Source organism: Saccostrea cucullata, unplaced genomic scaffold (genome assembly GCF_032062105.1).
Source record: "Saccostrea cucullata isolate Sc308-1 unplaced genomic scaffold, CSIRO_AGI_Scuc_v1 ctg3726, whole genome shotgun sequence".
NCBI lineage: Eukaryota > Metazoa > Mollusca > Bivalvia > Ostreida > Ostreidae > Saccostrea > Saccostrea cuccullata.
Window position 1 is genome coordinate 122 of NW_026931788.1, and position 27,895 is coordinate 28,016.

General features: G+C 32.1%; 1 protein-coding gene across 4 annotated transcripts; it reads right to left on the reverse strand.

The window, feature by feature from the left end:
* Positions 1 to 311: 311 nt before the first annotated feature.
* On the reverse strand, positions 312 to 27,895 carry LOC134233532 (multiple epidermal growth factor-like domains protein 10). 4 transcript variants are annotated; one of them, XM_062715503.1, is made up of 12 exons: positions 27,767 to 27,895; positions 15,756 to 15,995; positions 14,458 to 14,712; positions 12,149 to 12,286; positions 9,658 to 9,795; positions 8,296 to 8,451; positions 7,906 to 8,043; positions 7,250 to 7,390; positions 6,830 to 6,967; positions 6,257 to 6,354; positions 4,526 to 4,635; positions 312 to 1,500 (listed from the first exon to the last, which is right to left on the reverse strand). In XM_062715503.1, exons 1-12 carry the CDS (start codon positions 27,837 to 27,839, stop codon positions 1,191 to 1,193), a joined length of 1,935 nt encoding a protein of 644 aa, XP_062571487.1. In that variant the 5' UTR covers positions 27,840 to 27,895; the 3' UTR covers positions 312 to 1,190. The 4 variants fall into 4 exon arrangements, with proteins under 4 accessions (XP_062571487.1, XP_062571490.1, XP_062571489.1 ...); XM_062715506.1 differs by lacking the exons at positions 8,296 to 8,451; positions 9,658 to 9,795; XM_062715505.1 differs by lacking the exons at positions 7,906 to 8,043; positions 8,296 to 8,451.

The following is a 27,895-nucleotide window of genomic DNA, read 5'->3' on the forward strand; positions in this document are numbered from 1 at the left end:
CAAAAAAATAGCGACTGCGCAGAATTTATGTGCGTATGGTTCACTGATATATGTATTTGTAAAAAACATTCAGTATAATATAATTAATATTGCATGTAGTTGAGTGTAACATTGAATTTCTTCACCCCTCGAAAACCATTGTTGACCTCGGCTGCGCCTCGTTTGACAATAGTTTTCCTGGTGTGAAAATTTTCAATGTTACACTCAACTACATGCAATATTTTTATAATAATAAATGCAAACAAAATCAATAAAAGAAGCTAAATAATGCAAAAATGATAACTTGTTAAATTTGTGTTATCTCTCCAAAGTCCAAATTCAAGAAATAAGGGCATATTTTTGTAAAAAATGTATCGTAGGTATCAATTTAGAATTCAGATATCAGCCTTTTATCTTATATAACTCTATCGAAAAGTTCAAATTCTGAAAAATATCGCCATTTTTCATAAAGACCTACATTAAGAATGTAAATTTAAATCATTTGAAATAAATCCAGATACCTGTCTTTAATCTGATATTTGTCTATCGAAAAGGTGAAAGAAATTTAGTTGCCGTTATCTGAGATACTGTAGGCAACGATTTACTTTTTAGTTATATTAGAAAAAGCAGCTAATATTAATCTAATTGTCATGTTATCAAAAATAGTTTAGAACATAAAATTCAATTATGTACACCACGAACATATGTTCCGATACTCGATATGTAACAGAGATATTTAATCTGATTTATTCAGAAGATACAAATAATATCAACAGAAGAAATGTCTTAAATTGGAAGATATTTTAGATCTTTTCATTTGATAAACCTTGACTCAAGAAAAATAGGTATAAAATTGGAGAGTTGGTTGAGACTAGCATTTTTCATGACTCTATACCCTTAACACATGAAATAAAAACCATCATTGGATTCAAATCTTTTTTGGGTTCTTCTTTCCCATTAGAAAACAACGCATAAAGTATTATTTACAGTAGTCTTCCTTAATAAGACATTTTGCTTCTTCATCTACAATTTCTTTTCATAGTGCTAGATTAATAGTAGACAAATAACACATTCTGAACATTCACGTTTATAGAGATGTCTATGTTTCTCTGTATTATGTAAATGTATTCACACTAGTGCATGAACATATCTTTCGGTGTTCGTTTTGAATTCGTTGATGTTTAAAGAAAATCAAATTTCCAAACTCCAAGCTATTGTAATTTGTCATAATAAAAGTGTTCATTTATTTGACCCAGTTCCTGGTATTCTGTGTTGTCTTTAGATTTATCATGAATCTCCATTCCTGGCCCAAGTTCATGATTTTCACCAGTGTCAGATACTCCCAATTTCTCATATCTACCATCATCAGATACCTCTGTCCTGGGTTCAAGTTCTTGATACGTTCCTTTCTCACCAATTTCGTCATATATATCCTTATTAGGTGTTGTATTTTCTAAGGACAACTTCTCAGCTTTCTTCTTTGAATTATTTTGGTATTTTGCTGTCCCACTTGTATTTTTCCTGATAAATTTTCCAAAGGTTAAGATTTATGATAATATTGAAAATTGAATTAATTATGTATGTCAAATTCAGACCAATGAAGTCTATTATTAGTAATTAGTACTCAATAATACCTTTTCCATGAGTCAAACTATATAAATTAGTGCTAGTGATTGTTTTAAAGATGGACTGTCAATTTCTTTTGTATTAGATTGAGGAACAATTGTCTTTTTTTCGATTTTAATATTTGTTCAATCTATAGACTTGCGGAATAATTGGCATAAACGAAGGAGTATATGCACAAACTTATCACGAAAGCCAATCGAGTAATCACATAACGGTCATAAAATCGAAAAATCTGCAAGTAATTCCTTATATTGAACATTGAATTAATATTTTCAATCCACGTACTAGAAGCCGCGTTTCTTGTCTCTATTTGTCCCGCTTTCACGTGATAGATAAATAAAGTAAGCTACTAGTAACTGGCTATTAGTAGCTAGCTACGACAAGTGGGTAAAGCTGGCTACTAGTAGCTAGCTACGAGAAGTAAGTAAAGATGGCTACTAGTAACTGGTTACTAGTACCTGGCTACAACAAGTGGTTAAAGTTTGCTACAATTACTGGTTACTAGTAAATAACTTGAACCTTCTAGTATCTTTTGTGTAAAATTATGCAAAATTGGGATACAAATGTTTACATTCTTGAAGTAGCTGGATTTTTATATATCTGATATCTACTGATATTGCCGATAAAAACAATTTCTTATCATTTCCACCGACATAGTAGCTTATATTGCTGATAAAAACAATTTCTTATCATTTCCACTGACATACATGTAGTAGCTCATATTGCTGATATATAAAAACAATCTTTAACCTTTTCCACATGGTTTTACACTGATGTTACTAAGATTTCTGTAGTAATAAACTCAGGTACTAATACCCTTAGTGTAAAATTGTGCAACTTTGGGAGACTAATATTGATATTTTTGAACTAGATGGATTTTAATTAACATCGCTGATATCCACTTATAATACTGATAAAAACAATCTCTTATCATTTCTACTGATGAATAAGCTGATATTGCTAAAAAAAAAACAATCTCTAGGCTTTTCCACATGATCTGGAACTAAAGCTACCAAGATATCTGTAGTAATAAGATTTTTGTTTTTGTCATTAATATCAGTGGAAATCAGCAGTGTTAAAATCCAGCAACTTCAAGATTATGAACATTTGTTTCCCAAGTTTGCATAATTTTACACAAAAAGTACTAGAAGGTTCATGTCATTTACTAGTAGTCAGTCGCTAGTAGCCAAAGTCAAATGTACCTACTTGTCGTAGCCAGCTATTAGTAGCCAGTTATTAGAAGCCAACTTTACTTACTTTTCGTAGCCAGCTACTAGTAGCTAACTTTACCCACTCGTCGTTGCCAGCAACTAGTAGCCAGTTACTAGTAGCTAACTTTACTTATGTGCATATGATTTGTTTTAAATCGCGTCTTTAGATGAACCAGTACATTGATGTAGAAATATATACATTTGTGGTATTTCTCCATTATATAAAAATACAAAGAGAAAATATGAATTCTGTATGAAGTTTGTCAGAGGTCAGAGGTCAATATGTGACCTAATCACACGGCGCAATAATATCTACCAGTACATAAATTATAAAATGACCTGCTCTACTTGCTTTTCTTGTATAAAAATGAACAAAGTAAGCAAGTAAAATGATAATTATTTTATTTAAAATGTAAACAAGTATTTCATACAGTTTTTGGGCTATCGATTCAACCTGTGTACATGGAGAAATCTAGGAGCCTACCGTTTGTTTACATTTTCTTCACTTTTGTCAGCTGCACAATCTCTAACGTTGATCCTTATTTTTTGGGTAGGCCTTTGGTTAAATTTTCATGATAAACTTTTATTCTATCTTTAAATTTTACTCACGATAAATGTGTCAATCTGTTGGAAAATATCATTGCAATCATGCCAATCGCAGCCATGAACAGCTGCCGAACACCTCGGCGTTTTGTAAAGCTGTCGCCAGTGTCTCCGTGCTTATCAGTGTTTTACGATAATATACTTTAGTTACTGAAAGCGAAGAATGTTTTGATCGAATTGCAAATTAACTGGCTCGGACAAGTGTCTCAATACATCGGACCCATTCATCCCTTTCCGGCGACCGAAATTCCTCAAACTTTTTATCATCAAACTTTGGACGTGTTTCTTGTGTCTTTTCAGCATTGATTATCATTTTTCACAAATGAAAATATTCCCAGACAACAATCTGTTCACTATTACTGATCACAAGAAGCCTTTCACAAAACATTTCCTTCGAAATAGATCCCTTAGCCTAATGATTTCGAAGCGTAACCGCCATGCAAGCCGATTTCCAACTTGCGTCATTTTCAAAATCTACGACGGACAGTTAGTCAAATAATTTAAATTCAAAAATATTTAATTGTCTGTCTCAAATGTATATATAAGTAATAAATAACAAGTGGGTCGGTACGTGATCAAATCTTCTGAGAAGGCCTTCAGCCCTCACAGGATTTTATCACGTGACCGACCCACTTCAATTCCCATTGAAGTTTATAAACTTGTTATTTATTTCTTAAATAATGTACAGGAACAATATGTAATTTCCTCTCGAAGAAATGTAAAAATTAAAACACCAATGCTAAGAAGAGGCATTCGCAAACGATCTTAATCTAAAAATTAAAAAAAAAGAATGAAAAAAAGTATTAACATAACAAAAGTTATCAAAATATAAAACAGTACAGAGTAAAAAAGTTATTAGTACCGTATAGCGGGTTATTATAGCGGGGTTCTAATTTTGGCTTTTTTTGGCGTTTAGATGACAGTCCGCTAAAATTTTAATCGCTCATATAGTCAGTACTCTTATTAATGACCTCTGCAAACAGCTGATACCTTACGTCCGCTAAAATAAATTACGTCAAAATTATTGACATACCTTAGAGCAGGTAAAACGCCAAATTATACACTTGCCAAGAGAACCCGCTATACGGTATATGTCTAACAATTACCTTCTGAAGATAAAACATAATATGGCTGCCGCCAGGCTAACGACGATGATTGCTGTTGTCCCTCCAATGATAAGGAAAGTGTTAGTTTCCAGGAGATCTGAAGTAGCCTCCTGCACAACAAATGAAATAAAATTAAGCGGCACAAAACTTATACAACTTATTTTTGTTTCAAATACCTTATTTTGTATATAGAAAAATATTTTTTTTAAATAGACAGAATATTGAAAATGAATTACCTGTCTAAATATTGTAATGAAGATAGCAATTTGATTTCTTTGTTTATTTATTTTTTTTACATTGAAGACTAACTCTCTGAACCACGGTGGGGGTAAAAGTTTGATCCATTATACATAGATGCCTACCTTTTTCAAATGATCCTTTGGATAAAACGCAAATAAGCAGCTAATAAAGAAGCACAGTCTAAAGCAAATCAGACAGGACTGGCCCCATGTTTTGTATTTTTAGCTTTACATCCTGTTTTTCTCGTCGAAAATACTGCAGAATCATCATTGTTTGTGGTGGAACAATGTTCTTGGATATCGTGAATCACCCATACCCAGGAATTTACATCCAAACGAACAATTATTTTGTTATAATTGAGACACTGAACCATCGTTCTTACGTCAGTAACCCACGAAATTACGTCCTGTGAACAGGACAAATTTTGCTTTTCCACAAACATTGACCCCCACGAATTTAAATGATTCCACAGTAATTTAATTTACCAAATAAAAGCAAGAGGGACTAGCACAGCAGTACTCTGCTGTTAAATGCTTCGATCCTAAGTTTGATCGTTCACGCAATTGGCAGGTAACATGCCTTAGGATAGTTGATATTATGGAAACACATTTTCATATTAATTATTCAAGATTCAAATCCAAAGTGAAATATAGCTTAAATTGTTAAGTAAAGAAATTGCATCATACTTGTCTTTTTTCAGTCTAAAAATACTGTGAAATCACTAATTTTCGTGGGGGTTTAGTTTTCGTTGTTTTCGTGGTATGAAGAGACCTATGAATTCATGTCCACAACGAAATGTGAAATTTCATATGCACAACTACTAAAAAGTTCATCATTAACGAAATCAAATCCCCATGAACCAACATTTTTTTCCTTTAACCACGAAAATTTGACCCCACGATAATATGTGATTTTACAGTAGTAAAAGTGCATATCTATGATCGAGAGAAATATGAAAGAACACTGGTGATTTTACCTGAATTAAGTCAACTTACATAGCAACAGGTACTGACTATATATATTGTATGGACTCGGAAACACCAAAGTATGGAGTTACTTTCTTTGAAGGAATCTATGTTCCAACTTTTAGAGTTGAAACCTCGAAGATCATCGTTTATAAGCCAGGAAAGATTTTTACAAAATACACTTATATAGTATTTAAACTGAATATTTCGTATTGCTCCGTTTCATTTGACCAAGTTGGTAGACTATTTTCCAGATAAGGAGAGTACCACAAGCATTTATTAACTTCACTGGAGCAATTGCTCCAAATGGCCAGCCTTATTTTAAGGATCCTTTCCAGGAAAAAGATTTTTTTCTGTGTACTTATAACTTTGTTCATTAGATTAAATAATTAACTGGGTATAGATTCTCTTAAGACCAGATATATATATGCACATTCCTTTTCTGGAATAAATACTGTATAAACAAAAGTACTAATTGAAAACACAGTGAAACAAAGAGATTGAATTAAATATCAATGCTACTCACCACCGGACATGCTCCAGTTACAGCGTTACAACTTCTATTAAAACAATCGTTGCTGCATGTTTTGTTGCAACTATAACCATGAAAACCCCAGGGGCATTCTAAATTATCAAAACACTTTTTACACATATTTAAAGAAAAAAATGTAGGACAGATTGTGAAATTAAATATTTTATTATGTAAGAATAAAATTTCGGTGATCGGAAAAAAATGGTGACATGAATAGTTTTATAGATAGGATGCTTTATATTTGTTCCACAAATTATTTAATATTAATACACGTCTTTAAACATGATGTTTTCATTTTACTTTGCAATATTATTATATTAACCTAAACCACTATATAATAATAAATGACTTTTTAAACAAATTAAATCAGATGAAAACCAATATCTTTTCATATATAACATGAGCACATTCTTCATATTGCTCTTAGTTTTTCTTTTTAGCTTTAAAACTTGTCATTTGCTAATATATCGACTTTTAAAAAAAAAAAGACTTGTCATTGAACATAACACTTCCAATAAGAATATGTTGTATATTGCTATTTTAAACTTTTAAAACCCGATTTGTTACCTTCATTACAATTGGTTCCTTGGTATCCTTTGTCACAGCCATTCAAGCATGTCCCGTTTATATGATGACATTGTTCTTTATCAAGACAAATCCCGCATGACTGAGCACAGTTTAGTCCGAATTTTTCATCACCACATTCTGCAGAAGGGAAATGTACCACATATAATTTTATTTCTAAGCATTATTTTAGGAAACTTCCTTAACTTACAGTGTAGCAATATTTCATATTTCTCCTTCATGAAGAATTGAAAAAATTGACACAACTATGACTATATATATTCGAAAATAATTATAATTTTATAATCCTGGTTTTATCTTGTAATACAGTCAGCAATGTAAAATGTGGCTTGTAGTTTTTATAAAAATTGAAATCAGACAAACCAATATTTAAACATGTACATAATACTAAAATGTCCTCACTCTGATCACATCTCATGTCTTTCCATCCCTCCTGACACCCGCCTTGACATTCTCCTGTTACTCTGTTACATCGTCCAGGAACCCCACAGTTGATATTACATGTTTCATTGCAGTTGTAGCCATAACGTCCATCGGGGCATTCTAAAAAAATGATTGATTGATTTATTGTATACTGTTTAACGTCCCTCTCCAGAATATTTCACTGATATGGAGACGTCACCATTGCCGGTGAAGGGCTGCAAATTTAGGCCTATGCTCGGCACTTACGGCCTTTGAGCAGGGAGGGATCTTTATCGTGCCACACCTGCTGTGACACGGGGCCTCGGTTTATACGGTCTCATTCGAAGGACCGCCCCATTTAGTCGCCTTTTACGACAAGCAAGGGGGTACTGAGGACCTATTCTAACACGGATCCCCAAGTGATCTAAAAAGAAATGAAAACTCTTGAAAAATGAATCACGGTAGACGTTTGCAAGATAAAGAACCATCACTAATCAATGACCCTGAGTGCCGAGAATAGGTTTAAAAATGAGGCCCTTTATCGGCATACGGTGAGGTTTATATGGTTGAAAACTTTTTGACTGGGACGTTAAACAATATACAATCAGTCAATATACTGCTATTTTAATTTTAAAACCCGATTTGTTACGTTGTACCTTGTGTACATTTGATCCCTTGATAACCTCTATCGCAGCCAGTCAAGCATGTCCCGTTTATGTGATGACATTGTTCTTTTCCCATGCAAACTCCGCATGACTGAGCACAGTTTAGTCCAAATTTATTCTCATCACATTCTGCAAAAGAAAAATGTACCACATTTTATTTTCCTTTAAGGCTCATTTTTATGAAACTTTCCTTTACTTAGCAATATTTCATATCGTTCCTCAGGAAGAATTGAAAAGTTGAAAAAAAACATGACTTTTTGATTGTAAATAAATCTATTTTATATTTCTTTCTTATATCTTGTAATACAGTCAGCTATGTGATAAATTGAAATTTTGACACCCAAATATTTATACATGTACATAATATTAAAACTTCCTCACTCTTGTCACATCTCATGTCTTTCCATCCCGGTTGACATCCCCTTTGACATTCCCCTGTCACTCTGTTACATCTTCCACAGATGTAACAGAGTGGCACTCCACAGTTGATACTACAAATATCCAGACAGTTGTTACCATAACGTCCCACAGGGCATGCTAGAGAGAAATGAAAACTAGAGTAGACATAAATTTCTTGCTCTATATTCATTGATTCGTTTTGTCTATACTCATGAATTCATCATTTTTAATTGAGAATATAAAAAACATTGTTATTGCAGAAGGTGACCAATATGCAGCACGGTTAAGGTTACAAATGGAAATATCGGTGGTTTTTTTAAGATAAGATATACATACTTTATTAGGAGGGGCGATTCTTTTTAAAACTTCACTGATATCAAAAAATGTAATGTGGTTTAAATATACATGTCAGGGACATTTAGATGCTTTTTTTTTTAATTTACACTTGTCACGTGATGTCGACGTCACATATTTTTAGCAATTATACTTGCAGTTTAGAGGTCATCTATAAATTCCAAAATTGCAAGGGCATAGCCAAATTAAAAATCTTGGTTTAATTTATAATCCTTTTCAACACTATACATATTTTGTGAAACGTGCTGCGAACCTATATAACTTCCCTTTTTTAATTGCTAAAATTCAATTTGTTGGACGGCAGGTCGAATATTTTGCTGGTCAGCTACATTAACTAAAGCTATTATTGATTTATTTACAAGATTTCATGAGGTTCGCAGCACATTTCAAATATCTTAATGCTTCTTGAGTTTATTTGTAAAAACTTGACAAGATACATTGAGGATATGCCCTTGCAATAAATCGATTTACTAGGGTCCTTCCATTATTTTTCAATGGATCTGCATACAAACAAACGACAGTATCAGTTGTCTGGAGAATGTACGGGCAGTTTATAAATAAAATACTAAAATTGACATCGCATCCAAGTTAACGACTGCAAATAATATTTTATCAGAGAACAAAACATTTTTAATCGTACAAAATGTAACATGATCAGCCTCTCACTGTGTACAAACTGCGTCATTTTTGCGAGATGAAGTAACTTTGACAAGTGCTCATTGCGATCGATGCATCGTTTATATATTATTTTGTGGGATTTAACAAACGACAAAACGGCATGTAATAGTAAGTTTGTATGTAGTATATAGCTATCCAGCTGTCTGAAATAGCACATAAGTTCATTTTGTGGTATTTTGAAGACCTTATATTATGTGTGACGTCATAATAAACATTTCCCATACAAATTAGGCCCACCCCTCCTTACTTTAACCTTAACTGTGCTGCATATGATAAAATTGATTCATTGATGTATAATTCCGAGAAACTAACTTTCGTTACATAAATATCCTTGAGCTCCAACGCCACATCCGTTTGTACAACTTCCGTTGACGTGATTACATTGTTCTCCATTACTACAATTACCACAGGTCAGACTGCACTCAAAGCCGTATTTATAATTATCGCATTCTGAAAATTATAATGTATTCTTATTGAAATTCCTCTAGTATTTTCAGCAAAAAAAATCGGCTGTCTATTTTAACAAAAAAAAAAAATCAAAGATACAAAAACGTGATTCATTAACCCCCCCCCCCTTCCCAGCATTCAGGCATTTTAACGCATGTACCATTTCCTATTTCTAACACAAAAGTACACATGTACCGTTTCTCCGGAATCACTTTTAAAAGTTCATTAAATCTTCAATTCATTACAAAACCCTTCAATTTTATGCTTCCAAAATCTTTTAAAATTAGAAATTGTTATAATCCTATAAAAATATTACCTCATATTTATTTGCGCTAAATTTTAGAGAAACTTATTCTGTGATCTAAAGCATTTTGGGGGGGGGGGGGGGGGGGGTTATTTCATATTCCTATGACGAAAACATTAACAGTTTGTTGCGTCATAGTTCAGTAAGTTGTACAAAAGTTAAGGAATGTTTTCTTTTTTAAAGTTTTTGTGAGTTATTCTTGTTTGAATCACACAGACTTGTCACGTACGCATATTTCATAAAGCGCACTAGCACTTCATGAAAAATATGGTTACGTGCAAGTCTGTGTGATTCACACACCAATAACTCACAATATTTATATTTTTTTAGTTTTGTGTGAGTTATTCTTGTTTGAATCACACAGACTTGTCACGTACGCATATTTCATAAAGGGCACTATAACACTTCATGAAAAATATGGCTACGTGCAAGTCTGTGTGATTCACACACCAATAACTCATAATATTTATATTTTACATGTTTGGAAGCAACTAGAATATACTAAATATTTGAAAATCCCGCTGCCCTATATCGTTACATTTTTACTAACGTCGTTGAATCCTCATTGTGACGTCACATTAACGAACGTTTCCCTCTGTATATTTTTACGTGTGAGTATACACAAAAATGGTATTCAAATCAATTTCACACTGGCTTTGTAGAAAAGCACAACAAATGTAAATATTTAGAACAGAAGCTTAAGTACAATACAGTTAAGGGAAACTTAGATTGATTTAATGCATATAATCTAATGATTGCCTTTGATTGTTTTGCTATCAGAAGGTTGACATCTCTGCATTTCAAATCTAGTTTCCTCGACAAGTAATACTGATTTTTGCAACTATGTAATAACTTTACCGCGACTTACATGTATTATATTAAAATGCTTTCCTGCGTCTTGTTCTAAGCAATTTATGTCTCGTAATACATTAGATGACGACATTATTAGTATTAGTTTTGTATAAAGGACAGATTTAAATTAAGCACTGAGATAGATATTAAGAAATCCAGGTACACAACAAATATACATGCTTTCACATGTTAATTTAGGCACCTATTGTCGTCCTAATTTGTTTCTGCATCAACACATTTCATAACGCCTACAATCTATTATTATTATACTTTCATGTTAAATACTAAAATCTGATTGGTTTAGACGCAGTTAACAATCTGTTCGATTACCCTGAGCCTTAGCAACACACGTGACAACGGGTAACACAACGGTAATGCCACATGCGTGGAAATTATGCGCGTACGGTTCACCGTAGAATTCTCAAAACGTCAGTTGCGCGTTTGAAAGAACCGGAATTAACTTGACGTCAATAAAGCTTGCGTCCGATATAACTTACTTGAAAACAACAAACGACAGACGATACATGCTTGCGAGTGTAGGAAACATGCTTGCGAGACAGAAATAACGAAACTTTTTATGATAAATGACTCTAATTTGAGTATCAAACAAACAATAAGGAGATTAGTGAACCGGTGAGTGTGAAAGCTTTCTATACATGAACGTAAAGACGATCGACGGTTTTTTTTTTTTGCTGACATCCTAAATCAATAAGACATTCAGTATAATAAAATAAATGGTGCCTGTTTTGGAAGGTAACATTTGAAATTGACACCCCAAGGAAAACCATTGTCAACCTCCGCTGACGCGTTGGTTGACAATGGTTTTCCTTGGGGTGTCAATTTCAAATGTTACCCTCCAAAACAGGCACCATTTATATAATGGCACGTGGAACTGTTTTATGCATTCTTTTTTTACAAAGCCGGTTAGTATCTACCACCCAGTGGTGGGTATACAGCGTGAAGCAGTAGCAGAAAGCATAAAGAATGCAAATTAAAACAGTGACAAGGGAATTATAAATTATCTGTATTCCTTAGTATAAACACAATACAGTATCAAAATAGTTTTCCACTTTTAGTGATTTTTTCACACTCTGTCTACAGAAATCATTGAGCGGGTTGGGAAACTGGAAATACCAGTTATTGTAATAATGAAAAGGATCTCTCTCTCTCTCCCTCTCAGATTGGGTTGCATTTACATACGTTCTTCACACCGTGGACCTTTGTACCCTGTAACACATCCAAGACAGGTTCCATTCACAATGTTACAATGTCTCTCCTGACAGTTCTGTGGACACGGTACATCACAATTTTTTCCGTAAACACCTGGGGTTGAGCATCCTATTCAAATAATTATTCATGCTTTTAAATAATACACAACTTTTGCGTAATTAATGGCATATTTTATATACAATTTATGATTTCAGCTTATTTTCTAATATAATTGCATGTACACGTATTATTTATAGTAATATCACATATAATTATTAGTTTAAATCATATAATTTCTCTCAGAAATGTACATCTGTATATCTAATAAAATATAAACATGGTATGTTAACAAAGTTTACATCAAGCTGGTGAGGTTCGGATTTCGCAAAAAGAAGCAAAGAGTATCTTTCCTTACATTTTCAGTGATTTTTAGAAACTCAATGACAAAAACATATTAGTAATCAGTTATAATTCAGCTACTATTCTGCTTTTCTTTTCGGTACAAGTACCATAAAGCAGAGGCTTGTATATTTTCATGTACTTTCTTCATCTTTCAGTAATTTTTCGATAATAATGTCAATGTGGTTGTCTAGTATTCTTTACCTTAAATTTTAATGAGATTAATATCACGTTACCATTTATTTACCATATAAGAGCATCAATGATACTATGGATGGTATGCAAAATTATGGAAAAAAATTGCTTGAAAGAAACTATTTGGTTCGCGATATTATATTTTTCTTCAATACTTTAATACCACGTTCGAGTTAAGTATATGTTACAACTAGTCCTTTTGAATCCAGCTCATTTATATCAAAAACGTAAATTAATCACCTTATATAAAGCTTTTAAGAAATAGCTGAGAATAGATCAGATGTTTTTCAGGTATGGGGAACCGATCTAAAATAATGTTCTGTCTTATATTTTTATTCTAAACAGTAGATATATAGATCATGACATAAATTGAAAAGGTACAATGTAAAAGTAAGAAAATAAATTATTATTATTATTATTATCATTATTATTATTATTATTATTATTATTATTATTATTATTATTATTATTATTATAATTATTATTATTATTATTATCATTATTTTTTTAGGAATATATTAATAACTACGGCAAATACTGGTGTCAAAACGTAAAACCCCTTGTTAAGAAAGTCTCCGTCAATATGAAACATATCGTTATGACTTAAATTTCATTGTAGAAGAAAAATACTCCATAGGCCTTAAAGAATAGTTGACCAAAAATTATAATGTAAAAAAAAAAAAAAATAAAAATACCTAATAAGCCACTGAATTGAATCTGCTATTAAGACAATGAAATATCACGCCTTTTAGTTAATTCTCTGTGATATTCCACTTACACATGTACCATTTATCTACTTTTATGTCGACTGAACGTTTTATTTTATCATATTATACATGTATTACTGCATTATCGAAACATTATAACTTTTCTGATTGATATGGTTTTGAAGATCGACCTACGCTCCTCCCAATAAAGATCCTCCATCTTTTAAATTAATTATTATTATATTAGATAATATATTATTTGAATATACGTTCGTGTATATCGAAGCTTATTGTTTTGTTAATTATGATTGATGGTAATTGCTATTCTTATGTTGATACGATATAACCTGTTGAGATTGAAATAAAAATTACCATAGAGTCAGACACATCTGTTTCGTATTTCCATATTTTATTTAAAAATACTTTAATTGTAATATAACAACCATGCTCTTTGATAAACGCAATGGCTTTAAGTCTCTGTCGTCAACTTCACTTATTGAGCAGCAATATACCTTCATCGCCTGCGTACAGATACATTGTACATATATCAGTTTACTTGCTACACAAGAGCATGATCTACGTATGATCAATTTCTGAAACATGGTAAATTATTGAAAAAAAATGGTTGATGAAACAACAATTTCAGCAGTCTCGCTTAAAGTCCGAATTTCGTAAGTTATATGGACGATAAAATGGTTTTGTTAGCAAATACAATTTATCATTAAATTAAATGCTGACTGACATTTTTAATATGAATTGTTAGTTCATTATTTATCAACAGAATTGTCAACAGATTTTCAGTTTTTCCCCATCATGACAATGAACAGACAGCGGGTATGACCGGTCGTCAGGGAATGTTTGCTCCCCCATGGCATATCATCTCACATCTGATGTTTTGGGGTCCCTGTTTGCTCTGTTCTTATTTTTTATTGATTTATGGACTTTTGACCTTAAATACTGTTCATTAATTCCCTATGTTTCATTTGTAGTGTTTCTTACCGTAAACTTCAAGTTCACATAGTTCACTGAATGCCCATTCGGAATATCCGTGAGGGTTATTAGCCCTTGACAGTCTCTCATTGTAGTAGATAACGTATCGCCCGTGTGTTACACATTCTTTGGTTACAATATCCGGAATTGTGGCTCTGGTGTATTTTGTATCTTTAAAACATAGAATACCCTCATCTTTGTTGGTTGTATTCGAGATGTAAACCGAGAAACCAAGAAATCGTGACGTGTAATTATTAGTTTCATCTAGAGAAAAGAAAATACATGTAATCTGCCATTATGTAGATGTAATATTTAAAATACAAGTTAGTTTCTAAATGCAATGAAGATTGTTATTTTCGTTATTAGAATCGTACACAAGTTTTCAGACAAATGTGTCAACCTAGATATCAAACTGAAGATTGCTGAGTATAAATATCGTATAAGTAGAAATTCAACAAAAAAAAATATGCTTATGGAGTTTTAATAAATTCACGTAATTTTTATTGTAAAACATCTAAATTACAGAATTTACTGATATACTTGGCAAATAAAATTGAAAGATTCTAAACAATTCAAACAAACTAAAATTTTACATGTCTTTGGTTCCAGAATCATGTAAATTTTTTATCATTTATATTTCTTAACCACATTCAACTAAGCGGAACACTGGCCAGAAAGAGAGATATAAAAAAAAATGATGAGTACTTTCATTCCTGAAAACATTGATTAATGCAGTAAATTAAAGTTTTGGCATATTTATTGTGTACATGTTTTCAATTTTCTCAAATCTTACATAAAAAGACAATACAAAAAATAGTTTTTTTTTCATGTAGGGGAAGGTCAGCATTGATTATTATCTCATTACTTCTTATGTTAAATGGTAATATTTTGTATTTTTTTATTTTTATAAAAGCGAAGCCGAAGGCCTCAGGGTGAATAGAATAAAACCCGGAGTAAATCCCCCTAAACTCTTTATTGGACCTTGACGACGAATTTATTTCCTATGTACTCATATGCATTTTTGTAAACATCAGAGTATAATCAACTGTGTTTAAATCTACCCAAAAAGTACTACGTACTACAATGCATCGTGAACTCATATTATTTTTTTTTATCATAGAGAGAGTATGCGTCGTGACGTCACGTTTTATTTTCTCCCGGCTAAAGTCGAGTGCACGGAAACTTACATCAGATTTTGTAACCAATCAAAGCTCCTGTTACAAGCCACATAGAAAATAAATGGATTTATGCAACTTCATTCAGTTATTCTAAAAAACAATTTCAAGTTAAGTAGATGTTAACTCTACCCCAAGGGTTATTTTCCGTCCTATAATAGATAGTTATATGATGTATACTGGATACAACTCCTAGATCCACCCACAAGGTTGCCTTTATCTCTGAGTTTGCCGAAATCGTACACTGTCCTCCGAAGACACTCCGGTTCGAATACAGCCCATCTACGGCTTTCTCTGCCATCGCAATGGCATTTAATGGACGATCTGTATAAGGACACTGCTGCCCTGTCAACTTACGTAATGCAACGTTATCTGTAAAAGAATCATAGTGCTAAAGGTACTGGGAAACGCTGAAAAAATTACTCAAATGCATTGTGTTATTCGAAGTTTATCAGAATTACATTTTGAATTATTTTTAATGGATTTTAATGTTTCAGAGGTTAAAATTACCTTTTTAATACTAGTATTAAATGAAACCGTTCTTAACCTGTATTTGTGACTTAACTATAAGGTACAAGAGGGGTACCGAATACCGATATCCCTGTCTTGGAAAATACATATTTATACAATTTTCTTCATGATTTTTCCAAATACATATACAGGGCTTCAAATTCTCTTCAACCTGATGGCGTTCACTTTTTGTGGTCAGGTTTCATACCGTAAAAGTGGAAGTTTTACCTAGACACAAACTTTGTCCTTAATAATGGGTATATCATTTTTAGCGAGGAGTAATTTAAGCGATAATAAACAGCTCCTTCAAGAAGCCAACTAAAATGCAAATAATTTTAGCAATATCAGCACCCTCACTAAAAATGCCAAAATTAAGTCCTCGGTAAAAATTCATCGTTGGAAACCACGGCCAAAATGAACGATTCTCTCCCATTCTGGCCGTGGTTGAACGAGGAGAGAATTCTTTAGCTCATTCAAATATTGACCAATGCGAGTAAAGCATAGTCGGATGATGAACTTTATCGCGACCTTTCAATGTCCAATCGCTGTATATGAAATATTTCTTCTATACTGTTGATGTCAGTTGCTGGACACATGCCACTGACTGACTATGACGTCACAGTAGACGGACGAAAATATTCATGATTACAACACTTTTTGTAATCAAGCAGCCACGGGTAAGAGAGAGCTTTATATGCGGACTCCCGACCGTGCATTCAGACGATGTAAAAAATTCTGGTTGTACGGTATTTACTGGATCGAATTCTTAAGACAGGATTCGCCTCTGACTTCTGACTAGATGAAATACTTAAGGGGATAAAGGATGTATGGTTACACAACTCAGTTTAATTACGTCATAATCTCTAGTAAAATATGTACAAAAACAGATTGACACCACAGTATATAACTGTTTCCATTAAGAAAGAGGATTTTCTATTCGTGTCCTCTTTTTTGAATTCAAAATGAAAAATGACGACAATGCAATTTCAGCAATCAACATGTTTTTTAATTAATTGCCATGATTGAATACATTGAGAATTGGTGAGAACACCAATGTTTATGTTAAAACAGACAAATTATTTATCGGTTTTTCTATATTAACAGTCAAAAATTCGTGAGTGCACCAATTTGAATTATGAATTTCTTCAAATAAATATTGATCTTGGTGGTTCCACCAAAAAAAACAAGAGTGACTTTTACAATTCATAATTCTCTAATTAACCATTCAACTACTTGGTGGGTCCACCAAAAATACGAAGACGAATACCTAAGAATATTTGAATTACATGAAATAGATATAGCAAGTGTATTTATCAGTAGTGGGGATTTTGGTGGTTCCGCCAAAAACATTAAATGTGGTGAAATTCCCAATAACATTTTAAAATTGCCGTTGGTGAATCCACCAGTTTTAAAATACTGAAACAAACCATTGAGAGAAACTGACTTGTAGAACCGTATAAAAAAAGTCCTTTATACAGAGTCTGTGCACTCACCAAAATGCAAAAATTCAACTAACAAGACATTCATATTTTCTCTCACAAATACTTGGTGGATCCACCAAAAATACAAATAAAAATTCACAAGAATTCTTAAATGATACACTGTCAAGATTCTCTAGTATTCACAAATATTGGGCAGTTTGGTGGATCCACCAAAGACATTAAAATCAAAAGGCAATCATAATTTTCTTGTATAATAACGTAGAGACACTTAATACATTTATGCACACACGAACATAAACCTGGTGGGTCCACCAGAAAATTAGAAAATCTTCATGTAACTCAAAGATCAACTAATTTGTCTTTAAATATAGAAAGTCGTTTGGTGGACTCACCAACCTGTAGAAAAACAAATTCCTAGGCTTTCTTAATTTCACTAACAAGTACTTGGTGGACCCACCAAAAACAAACAGAATACTTGAATGATATACATTATATTATCAGCATTGCCTAATTTTTTAAAGTGGGAAGTTTGGTGGGTCCACCAAAACATTAATCAAAGAAACATTTGTAGATTCCAATTACAATGACTAGGTTCCTTTCTATATATATTAACAAAAAATTGCTTGATTCACCAGAAAACGTGAAAATATACATCTTACAGTCTCTTTACTTTATGTTGATACATTCGCAATTCAATAATAAGTGGAACTATGAACATGTGATTAATATAATTATGAAATACAATTTCAAAGATTTGTATACATGTGTATACATTTTCAAAACAAATGTGAAATGTGAATGTTATATAAACATTATAAAAATTACCCTGTATTTACCGTTTTATTTGCCTGCTAATAAAGAGAACAAAAAACAAATCTTTCCTTCATTATTTAAACAAAAAATACTTAGTTTGTTTCTTTAACTCCCCTAAGATTTTAAGGCCCCGGAAGCTCCTGGGGTTTAGAGATTTTGTAGGGTAGAAATGAGTTCTACCAAGTAGACATATTAACATTTTCTAGATGAAACTATAATTTACGTTAACTTTGACAATCTTAAGGGGGGGGGGGGGGGGCGCCGGGTGCTACTTATTTAAAAGCCTTTACACACTCCCCCTTTTTGCTCCGGTGGGGGGGGGGGTTAAACTTAAATTAATTATAGTAAACTGAGTCTTCAGTAAAAAATAAGCCACCCTTCAAATTTTTATTGATTTCCACATCAAATATTTTCTCGGTAAAAATTAACAATGCGTATGAGGAACTTGGTAGGTGTGGAAGTATTGCGTCGAATTATAGGAAAAGAGTACCAAATTCCCGAGAGTTTACATCATTTCCCGGTTAAACAAAATGGAGAAAAATGCCAAATTTGTAGACGTTACCTGATTTGCTATGTAAATATTTTCATTTTAAAGTTAAAATATCAATGATTAAAATAAATGGTGGAATTCTTCAAATTTATTTTTCTGTAACTACGAACATTTAAGAAAGCTGAAAACCTATGATCCATCCCCTGAAAAATGCTGCCGTAAATTGTCTTGCTAACCTTTGGGGAATGTGGGTGATTTTAATCAATTACAGTTTTATTGACTCCATTGCTTTGGAAAACCTGATGGGATTTCTTGGCATGAGAATGATTTATATAATTATAAAGTCGGTGTGGAACTAAGGTGAATGTACAGCCTTTTCCGATGCTGACGCCCGCTTCCAGCTAGAGAGCATTACAAACACCTGTAAGAATAATTTCTATGAGATCATGTCCTACTGGTCTCATTAGGTCATTTTCACCGACGGGAGAATTCACCGGCTAATCACTGATGTGCGGGCAAATTAGAACCAAATGCGAGTCAACTAAATAATCGGAATTTCTTTAAACACTCCAGAGTATCTGTACATTTATATGTGTATTCACTAATAATATACTTTTTGCAATGTGTTTATGTTACACTTTACTTTTTAAGAAATTAGTTTTTGTTAAATTGTAAAACCAGCATTTCAGAATGAAAGTATGTATCCTTTGTATTCAAGATCTAATGGTTTGGAAGATTCTGTATAAGTATTAAGTTTATTTTGCTTGATGAAAGGAAATTTATCACAATAGGCGTGTTTTCTTTTGCTGTACTATTTCAAAAACATAGTTAGATCACCATTATGACAAATTGAATTATTTTTTGTTAGTCATTCTCGATCCGATCACGATCATTCACATCCAGAATGGAATCATCATTAGCTCTTCAAATGAGTTTATGCAATGGCCTGGTGTGCTTGCGTACGTGTAAGACTGTTCTGTAATAATCACGATAAAGCTTAAAATATATGTTAACAACTCTTGACCCATATAACTAGGGATTGTGTTTTATGATATCATTAGATTAAGAATTTAGTATCTCATTAAACACCATTTAAGATGTGAGTTGAAAACATAAGAAATGTATTACATCCAGAGGATTCTTACAGGCAGCTTCGCTTATTTAGCTATTTATGCAAGTCAACCCAGTTTACTTTACAATGAAATACAAGTTTATAGAAGTTCCAAACCATTGCTCTTCGCAGTGCATGAAACCTAAGGTACAAGTCTATTACCTAATAATACCAATAAGAGTGCATGGAACACGGGGAATCGCGTATTCCAGGAACAAAATGCGCAAGATATATTACTTCTTAAAACACTTTTAATAAATTTTGATATGTTTTTTTTCTTTTAATTTGTCAGAAAATTTATTGGTTTTTTTTATAATGTTACATGTAGGGACGTTGAGGCAGGGATATTTTTTTTATGCAGAAGCGTATTATATAATTTTGCAGATGGATTGGAAGAAATTAAAAATTCAATATTCAAACATCTATTGCAATGTACATGTATGATGTACATGTAGTAAGGCGGATACAGTTTTTCTTCTGAAATAGGAGGTGTTGGGGGGGGATCAAGAATATAATAACATTCCAACTTGAAAGTATCTCAGACAGTCCTAAGCTGTTTTATTAAGTCAAATTCACAGGTATTTGTCTTATTTCATAGATTTTCTTTATTTTCTTTTGTCTAAGAATGATGTATTCATCAGGTAAAATGATTATCATGCAACTATGAAAATATAATTATACTCGTTCACAAATGATTACAAACATCATTGCATGTAGTTTGATATTATATTGAAAAGGGATAAGTACATATCTATATACACCTAAATAGAAACAGGTGATTTACACTTAAATAATTTGGTAAGTCAGCTATGGCTCTTTTAGCTATCGAGTTAAAGTTAATTTGCTTCTACATGTATTCAATCCCCGTGTAAGAAACAAAAATGTTTTATTTAAGCAGTAAATACACATGTTTAAGTTGATATTATTGTTGAAACTATTATACGACATCGGATATTGTGTTATTGTAAACCTGTAGGGTTTAGCACAGACATTTTGTTTGAACATTTTAAACTTAGACAATATTAATAATTTTTAGTTTTTAGCAGTGAAAATAAAATGATATAAAGGTTTATTAAATCAGAATGTATATTATTAAGAGTTTTGACAAAGAATATAAATTGGGATCTTTGAAGTAAATAAGTAAAAGAGCTTAGGGCTAGAACTCCTGTGGTGCAGAGATGGGGACTGAGCCCATAAATATAAGTAACATGTAAACCTGCATTTGAGGGTGGTGCCATGTTGGGGTTCATAGGTCAACGGACAGACCTACGGACAAAGCGTAGGTGGTTGGTGATGGTGAATTAGCCAATGAAATATATTTTTATATCCGGGATCATGGATACCCACTGAGTACAAAATACCCTGTTTTGGTCAGACAAGAGTATTCCCGGTTTTATTCTCAAATTATTACATCTCTTTGGCATTTTATTATTTTGAAAATCATTCTTTTGGACTTATGTTTATTTATTTATTTGGAGTTCGGTCTTAAACTCTTAATATTTTGGACGGACCCTTTGGACATCTATATACAAAGGTATTGGTCTTTTTTAATCATATTTCAGGAACGAATATTTCTAAAACTATACGATCACGGAAAAATTGTAAATTGGATTTATTTAATAAACTTTTGAAATCAATCAACGTTTCATTGGCTTACAGTATGCAAAAAATACACACTGACTGTTAAATAATTAAGATTCGCACCTAGCTTTTAGCAATTTTGATATCCGATTTCCTCTTTATTTTATAAGAGTGTTAAAGTGTCTTACAGCTGATATGTTGCTTGTTTTCTTCACGTTTATTTACTGTTACAGTAGAACGGAAAGTTTGTTTAAATTTTTTCCCCCAAAGTTATCTTAAAGTAATTGTTAATAGATATATAAAAATATAATGTATTATTTTTTTCAAATAAATAAATCATTTACAATTCTTTTTTTTTCTATTTTTACATATACAGCTAATAGAACATAATATAAATGTTCACATGATTTAGCTTAGAAAACGACGTTTATTTATTTATTTTTGTTTTTTATTTTATTTTTTTTGAGATAGACTTAACTTATATTTTATTACTGCAATAGATTAATGTTAACTTCGAAGGCAACTCATAAAAATTATATAGGCAATGATAAATGAAATCTAAGCAAAGTTGTAGCACCGGAGAAAGGGTATGAAAATAATAGCAATCAGCTAATCCAAATCTCAGTTGATCATCAGAGCCGGTACTACACTGACCTTGACCGTCTGATATGCGCGATGGACTCTGCAGGATAGAGACATGTTATGCCAGAATAAGCCCGCGCGTGTTACAACACCATAATTTGAATCGAATGAGAGTTGGAATTACACATCTAACAGGAAGTAGGGCTGCGCATGACATTGTTTATAGTAGGCATGGAAGATACAGTGTATATATCAAAGCTTTTTAATGGAATATGCAGCAACGGAAAACTACCTGAACATGTGCTGAATGGTGATAGAGCTAAGGGATTCATTTGACCATAATGCTTGCAGAAGAAAAGGACTTATTTAATGTATTACAAAGAAGACATTTGGAAGAATCGAAAAGAATATGTAGGCTTTACAATGGTAAGTCGCATTTATCTTGAAAGTGAGATAGGTAATATGAAGAATACTTATGTTTCTGTCTTGATGGATAGTTTGTTGATGCACTGAAGATCATGTTTTAAAGTATCAAGATAAATAAAAGGAACAAGTACAGAATGGTTTGTAATTTTATGAAGATCAGCATGTGGTTTCCTGTTTTATTTGTGTCCTTCCTCTGTCAAGTTAATTTTGTAGCCCCCCCCCCCCCTCCCCCCTTGGAAGCAAACACTTTGCTAGTACAAACTGAATGCGTTAATATTTGTACACGTACATTACACGGTTACAAAATCTTTCGTCATCTTCATTTAAAACCCATTTGTAAATTACTTATATTATGATAAGGTTTACGAAAATAGAATGTAAGGTTATCTCAAGTTTCTTCAAATCATAACCCCTGCCGATAGTGTGCAGTTTTAACAGTATATAAAAGTTATGAAAGGAAGAAATATCAGGATATTTTTTTTTAAATCTTAGACTAGAAAAGCCGAAATCAAAGAAATTTAGAAAAGTATCCTCAAAACAGATACAAATATGTTCAAAGCATCTGCCTAGGGTGAGGGCAATGCAATTGAAATTAAATGCCGGGAAAACTTTCTTATTTAATTCTTTAATCTGATATTAGCAATGTGGCCTTTGGACCTCTTTCTCAAATTCTGTTTACTTGAAATGAATTCAATTAATTGTTTAAAATATGAAATTCTATAAAATATATGAAAAAAAAAACACGAAAATATGAAACATTAAAATTTTGTGCACCATATACACAGACTTTGTACATGTACTTTTATCATAGGGCATAAGACGATAGTGATAAGTACAGCTTTACTGCAACTACGTACCAAGATGTCTCAGGATTAGAAACAGCAAACACGGAGATGTCTAAAAAATACAATTGTAAAGAGACCAGAAAACAGTGTTAAACAAGATATCACTGGTGTTATATTGTGATGATAGTTTTCACATTTCAAAGCAAAAGTTGTTCTTTTACTCAAGAAAAATCAAGAGGAATTACGTACTCAACATTCAACAGTTTATTTATGAAAGGATGGCTAAAACGAGTCAATGAAAGTTCATATCAGAATTTGGGCCTTCGCTCTTGCAAACCACGCCATAGATGTGAAAAGGGACATCAATGTTAGGGATAAAATGTATTATATCAGCTCTTGCGATTGTGATTGTTTGGACCTGGATGTATAATTTTTAATTCTATTTGGAATGATTACATAATCGTTGTCTATATATGACGAATTTATTATCTATTTTTAAAGGTTATGCTGTGTTTATTATTTTTATTGGTGTTGATTCTCATGGTTGCCACTTTTACTTGTGCAGCACTCATTCCTAATGCTTTCTATATGTGTATTTGAGAGTACTAGAGTTAATGTATTTTGATTGCTTCAAAAAAAAAGTCATAGAGGGAGTAAATGAATTGAAATATTTAGCCCAATAACATATTTTGGACTTCGATGTTAGTAGTTTGCTTAAGTGTCATGCATGGGTTCGCACCCCATTGCACAAGGTGTAATACAGTCGGTGCAGACATGGAAAATCGCCAACAGCACAGGGGAGTTAAAGAAACAAACTAAGTATTTTTAGGTTAAAAAATTAGGGAAAGATTTGTTTTTTATTCTTTTTATTAACATGCAAATAAAACAGTATATAGCAGGTTATTTTATACAATGTTTATATAACCTTTTGCCTTAATTAGAGGATTCACATTTGTTTTGAAAATGTATACACATTTTTGAAATTGTATTTCATAATTATATTAATCACATGATTATAGTTCCACTTATTATTGAATTGCGAATGTATCATCAAAAAAGTAAAGAGAGTGTAAGATGTATATTTTCGACTTTTTCTAGTGAATCCACCAACTTTTTGTTCATATATATAGAAAGGAACTTGGTCATTGTAATTGGAAATCTACAAATGTTTCTTTGATTAATGTTTTGGTGGACACACCAAACTCCCCACTCTAAAAAATTAACTGCACAGGCAATGCTGATAATATATCATTCAAGTATTCTGTTTGTTTTTGGTGGGTCCACCAAGTACTTGTTAGTGAAATTAAGAAAGCCTAGGAATTTGTTTTTGTACAGGTTGGTGAGTCCACCAAACGACTTTCTATATTTAGAGGCAAATTAGTTGATCTTTGAGTTACAGGGAAATTTTCGAATTTTCTGGTGGACCCACCAGGTTTTTGTTCTTGTGTACATAAATGTATTAAGAAAGTGTCTCTTAGTTATTTTACAAGAAAATTATGATTGCCTTTTGATTTTAATGTCTTTGGTGGATCCACCAAACTGCCCACTGTTAGTAAATACAAGGTAGTCTTGACCGTGTATCATTTAAGTATTCTTGTGGATTTCTATTTGTATTTTTGGTGGATCCACCAAGTATTTGTTAGAGAAATTTATGAATGTCTTGTTAGTTGAATTTTTGCATTTTGGTGAGTGCACCGACTCTGTATAAAGGACGTTTTTTTATGTTGTTCTACAACTCAGTTTCTCTCAATGGGTTGCTTCAGTATTTATAACTGGTGGATTCACCAACGTCATTTTTAAAATGTTATCGGGAATTTCACCACATTTAATGTTTTTGGTGGAACCACCAAAATCCTCACTACTGATAAATACACTTGCTATATCTATTTTATGTAATCTTAGGCAATCGTCTTCGTATTTTTGGTGGATCCACCAAGTAGCTGAATGGTTAGTTCACTAATTCTTAGAATTAACTAGAGAATTAAGTATTGTAAATCCAATCTTGTTTTTTTTGGTGGAACCACCAAGATCAATATTTATTTGAAGATATTGATAATTCAAATTGGTGCATTCACCAATATTTGACTGTTAATATAGAAAACCGATTAATGATTTGTCTGTTTTAACATAAAAACTGGTTTTCTCACCAATTTTCAATGTATTCAAACATGACAATGAATTAAAAAAATCTTGATTACTGAAATTGCATTGTCTTGATTTTTCATTTTGATGTCAAAAAAGAGGACACGAATAGAAAATCCTCTTTCTTAATGGAAACAGTTATATGTAAAAAAAAACTGTTTGTTTGAGTTCACCATCTTGTATAAAAATATATATTATCAAATATTGAAATAGATTGTTCCACTCTTCTGTTTTCCTACACTGCGCGTCCAAGGAGTCGTTGACGTCATATTGGTTCTCTTAGTACAGTAAGATTATACACGGCAAAACACGGGTAGTGTAATATCATAAAAACAGGTCATGTCTGATCAATATATGGTGGGGTATTTTGTGATATACAGAACACAAACATTTTTTACATGGTTGTTGACGGAAATCTTTTGTAGCTAGTCTTATTTCGCTTATTTTGCAAATGTGTGACTTCATAGTTATGTTTTCCCGTACTCGAGAAATGTAAATATGAAATATTTTTCTCATGCTCATGTCTTGTTTAATTCAGCTTCTCCAATCGATATTTTTACAAAGTTAATCAATAGCATGAAGAATTTGCATTTCAACGTAAAATTTCAATTATTGAATGATAGGATTTTTTGCAAATGAATTTTTTTTTTTTTGCTGTTTACGTTGTCTTAAATTGTACGTAATTTTCCGTCTCCAGATGCAGTGTGACAAAAGAATCATGGTTTTTCGAATTTTTAACCATATTCATACTTTGAAATATTTTAATATCTCAGAAATAAGTCTAGAAACCTATTGATATGTGTGCTTTAAGGTATGTCGGACATACTAAATCAGAGATATATAAAATATGAAGAAAATTGAACGACGGGTATTTTTTCAGCTAAAGGTCCTTGATCCTCCTTAAGTTGCCTTACATATTTAGGTGTAAGTGATTTGATATACTACATTTCTCTTTCCTCGTCACAATTGTACAACTTTAAATAAAAATGGTAAACCACATTTGAAAATTAGCAGGGATTTTTTTTAGGCGGATTGGTGGCATTTTTTTTTCTGTCTCACATTTTATTATATTACAATGAATTTAGTTATGATTTTCACACAGTCAAAGACTTGAAAAACTTTTCAAACGTAAGTTTAATTAATAAATAATGATTTAAATTTCTAAATATACCAAATACAAATCTCGTGCATATGATTTTCTAACAAACTAGAATTATGTAAGCTTTTATGAGCTTCCATTATGAGTACAGATTTGAGCCAAAAATCCGTTAAAAGCATTTTTCTTTCTTAGTAAAGCATGAAATATTTTTGTTTTTGTATCATTTTGAATCTTTATGTAACAACTTTACCGTGTATGAAAATGTGAAAAAAAGTAAATTCACTGTATAAGCAACATATAAAAATATCCAATATATCTTTAAAAAATTTAAAAAGTGGAGAAAATTCTGATGAGCCAATATCCACTTAAGCTTTATTATATATGTAGATTTGGTAATATCATCTTCTAGGCCCGTTATGGCAGTATCTTTTTACGCAAAAAGAAAGACATTCAGTGTATTGAAATACAAGTAGGTATCGCATAATTGACAACAGTAATTTTTTATTACTGATGTCCAAGGAAAAGGTAATGATCTTGACATGACCTTGTCTCTAATATAAACCGTCAAATTTAATTTCGCTGATACCGTGACTTTGTGATATGTATTCTTGGTTCTGTGAAAATTTCATTAATTTTTAAATACAGGAAACATGAGAAGAATCCTATTGTAAATGTTCAATCAAATACAACAAATAAAAATGATTTCTTTGTTTTCCTAGATTTGTAAATATATTAATCGGTTAGCTTAAATAGATTTATCGTATAACTATGTTCTTATTTTAAATTTTCGACCGTTAATGTTGATTTAACGGTCGCAAACTTATGTTTTCTACCATTAAGTCAGCACTAACGGTAGCAAATACCGAGTTAGAAGATACATTGTAGCTATTACCATTCTTATGCAATCAATCCATTCTGTGTGTTGTTTACGTCTTATTTTGCTGCGTTTTGTATCATTGTGTTTTTGCGTCGCTCTATTATGGCGTCACAATGAAATGCTTTAATGCTAGTTTTACTGCTTCAAACATCAGTGCATAAGTCAATCAAAGCGTGTTTAACAAAACAATTGCATTGGCATATTTATTTAAGATAAAAGAAAAGAAAATGAAAAACATAAATAATTCGAACTTTAAAACTACTTTAAAAAATGATATGATCTTACCATATGCCGTTGCAAAAATCCCGATGGTAAGATATTTTGTGAGAAGACGAAACAACACTATTCTACTGTCCATGGCGATACATGAAAAATGCTTTTGCTCCAGGAAGAAAACTAAAAAAAATGTTTTTC

Bases quoted from the DNA above. Each gene is read 5' to 3' on its own strand.
- LOC134233532 (XM_062715503.1), bottom strand. From the start codon at position 27,839: ATGGACAGTAGAATAGTGTTGTTTCGTCTTCTCACAAAATATCTTACC. The intron at 15,996-27,766 runs GTAAGATCATAT...ATTCTTTTACAG, and splicing joins GATTTTTGCAACGGCATATG to ATAACGTTGCATTACGTAAG. The intron at 4,636-6,256 runs GTGAGTAGCATT...TTTGTTGTGCAG, and splicing joins TAACTGGAGCATGTCCGGTG to GAGGCTACTTCAGATCTCCT.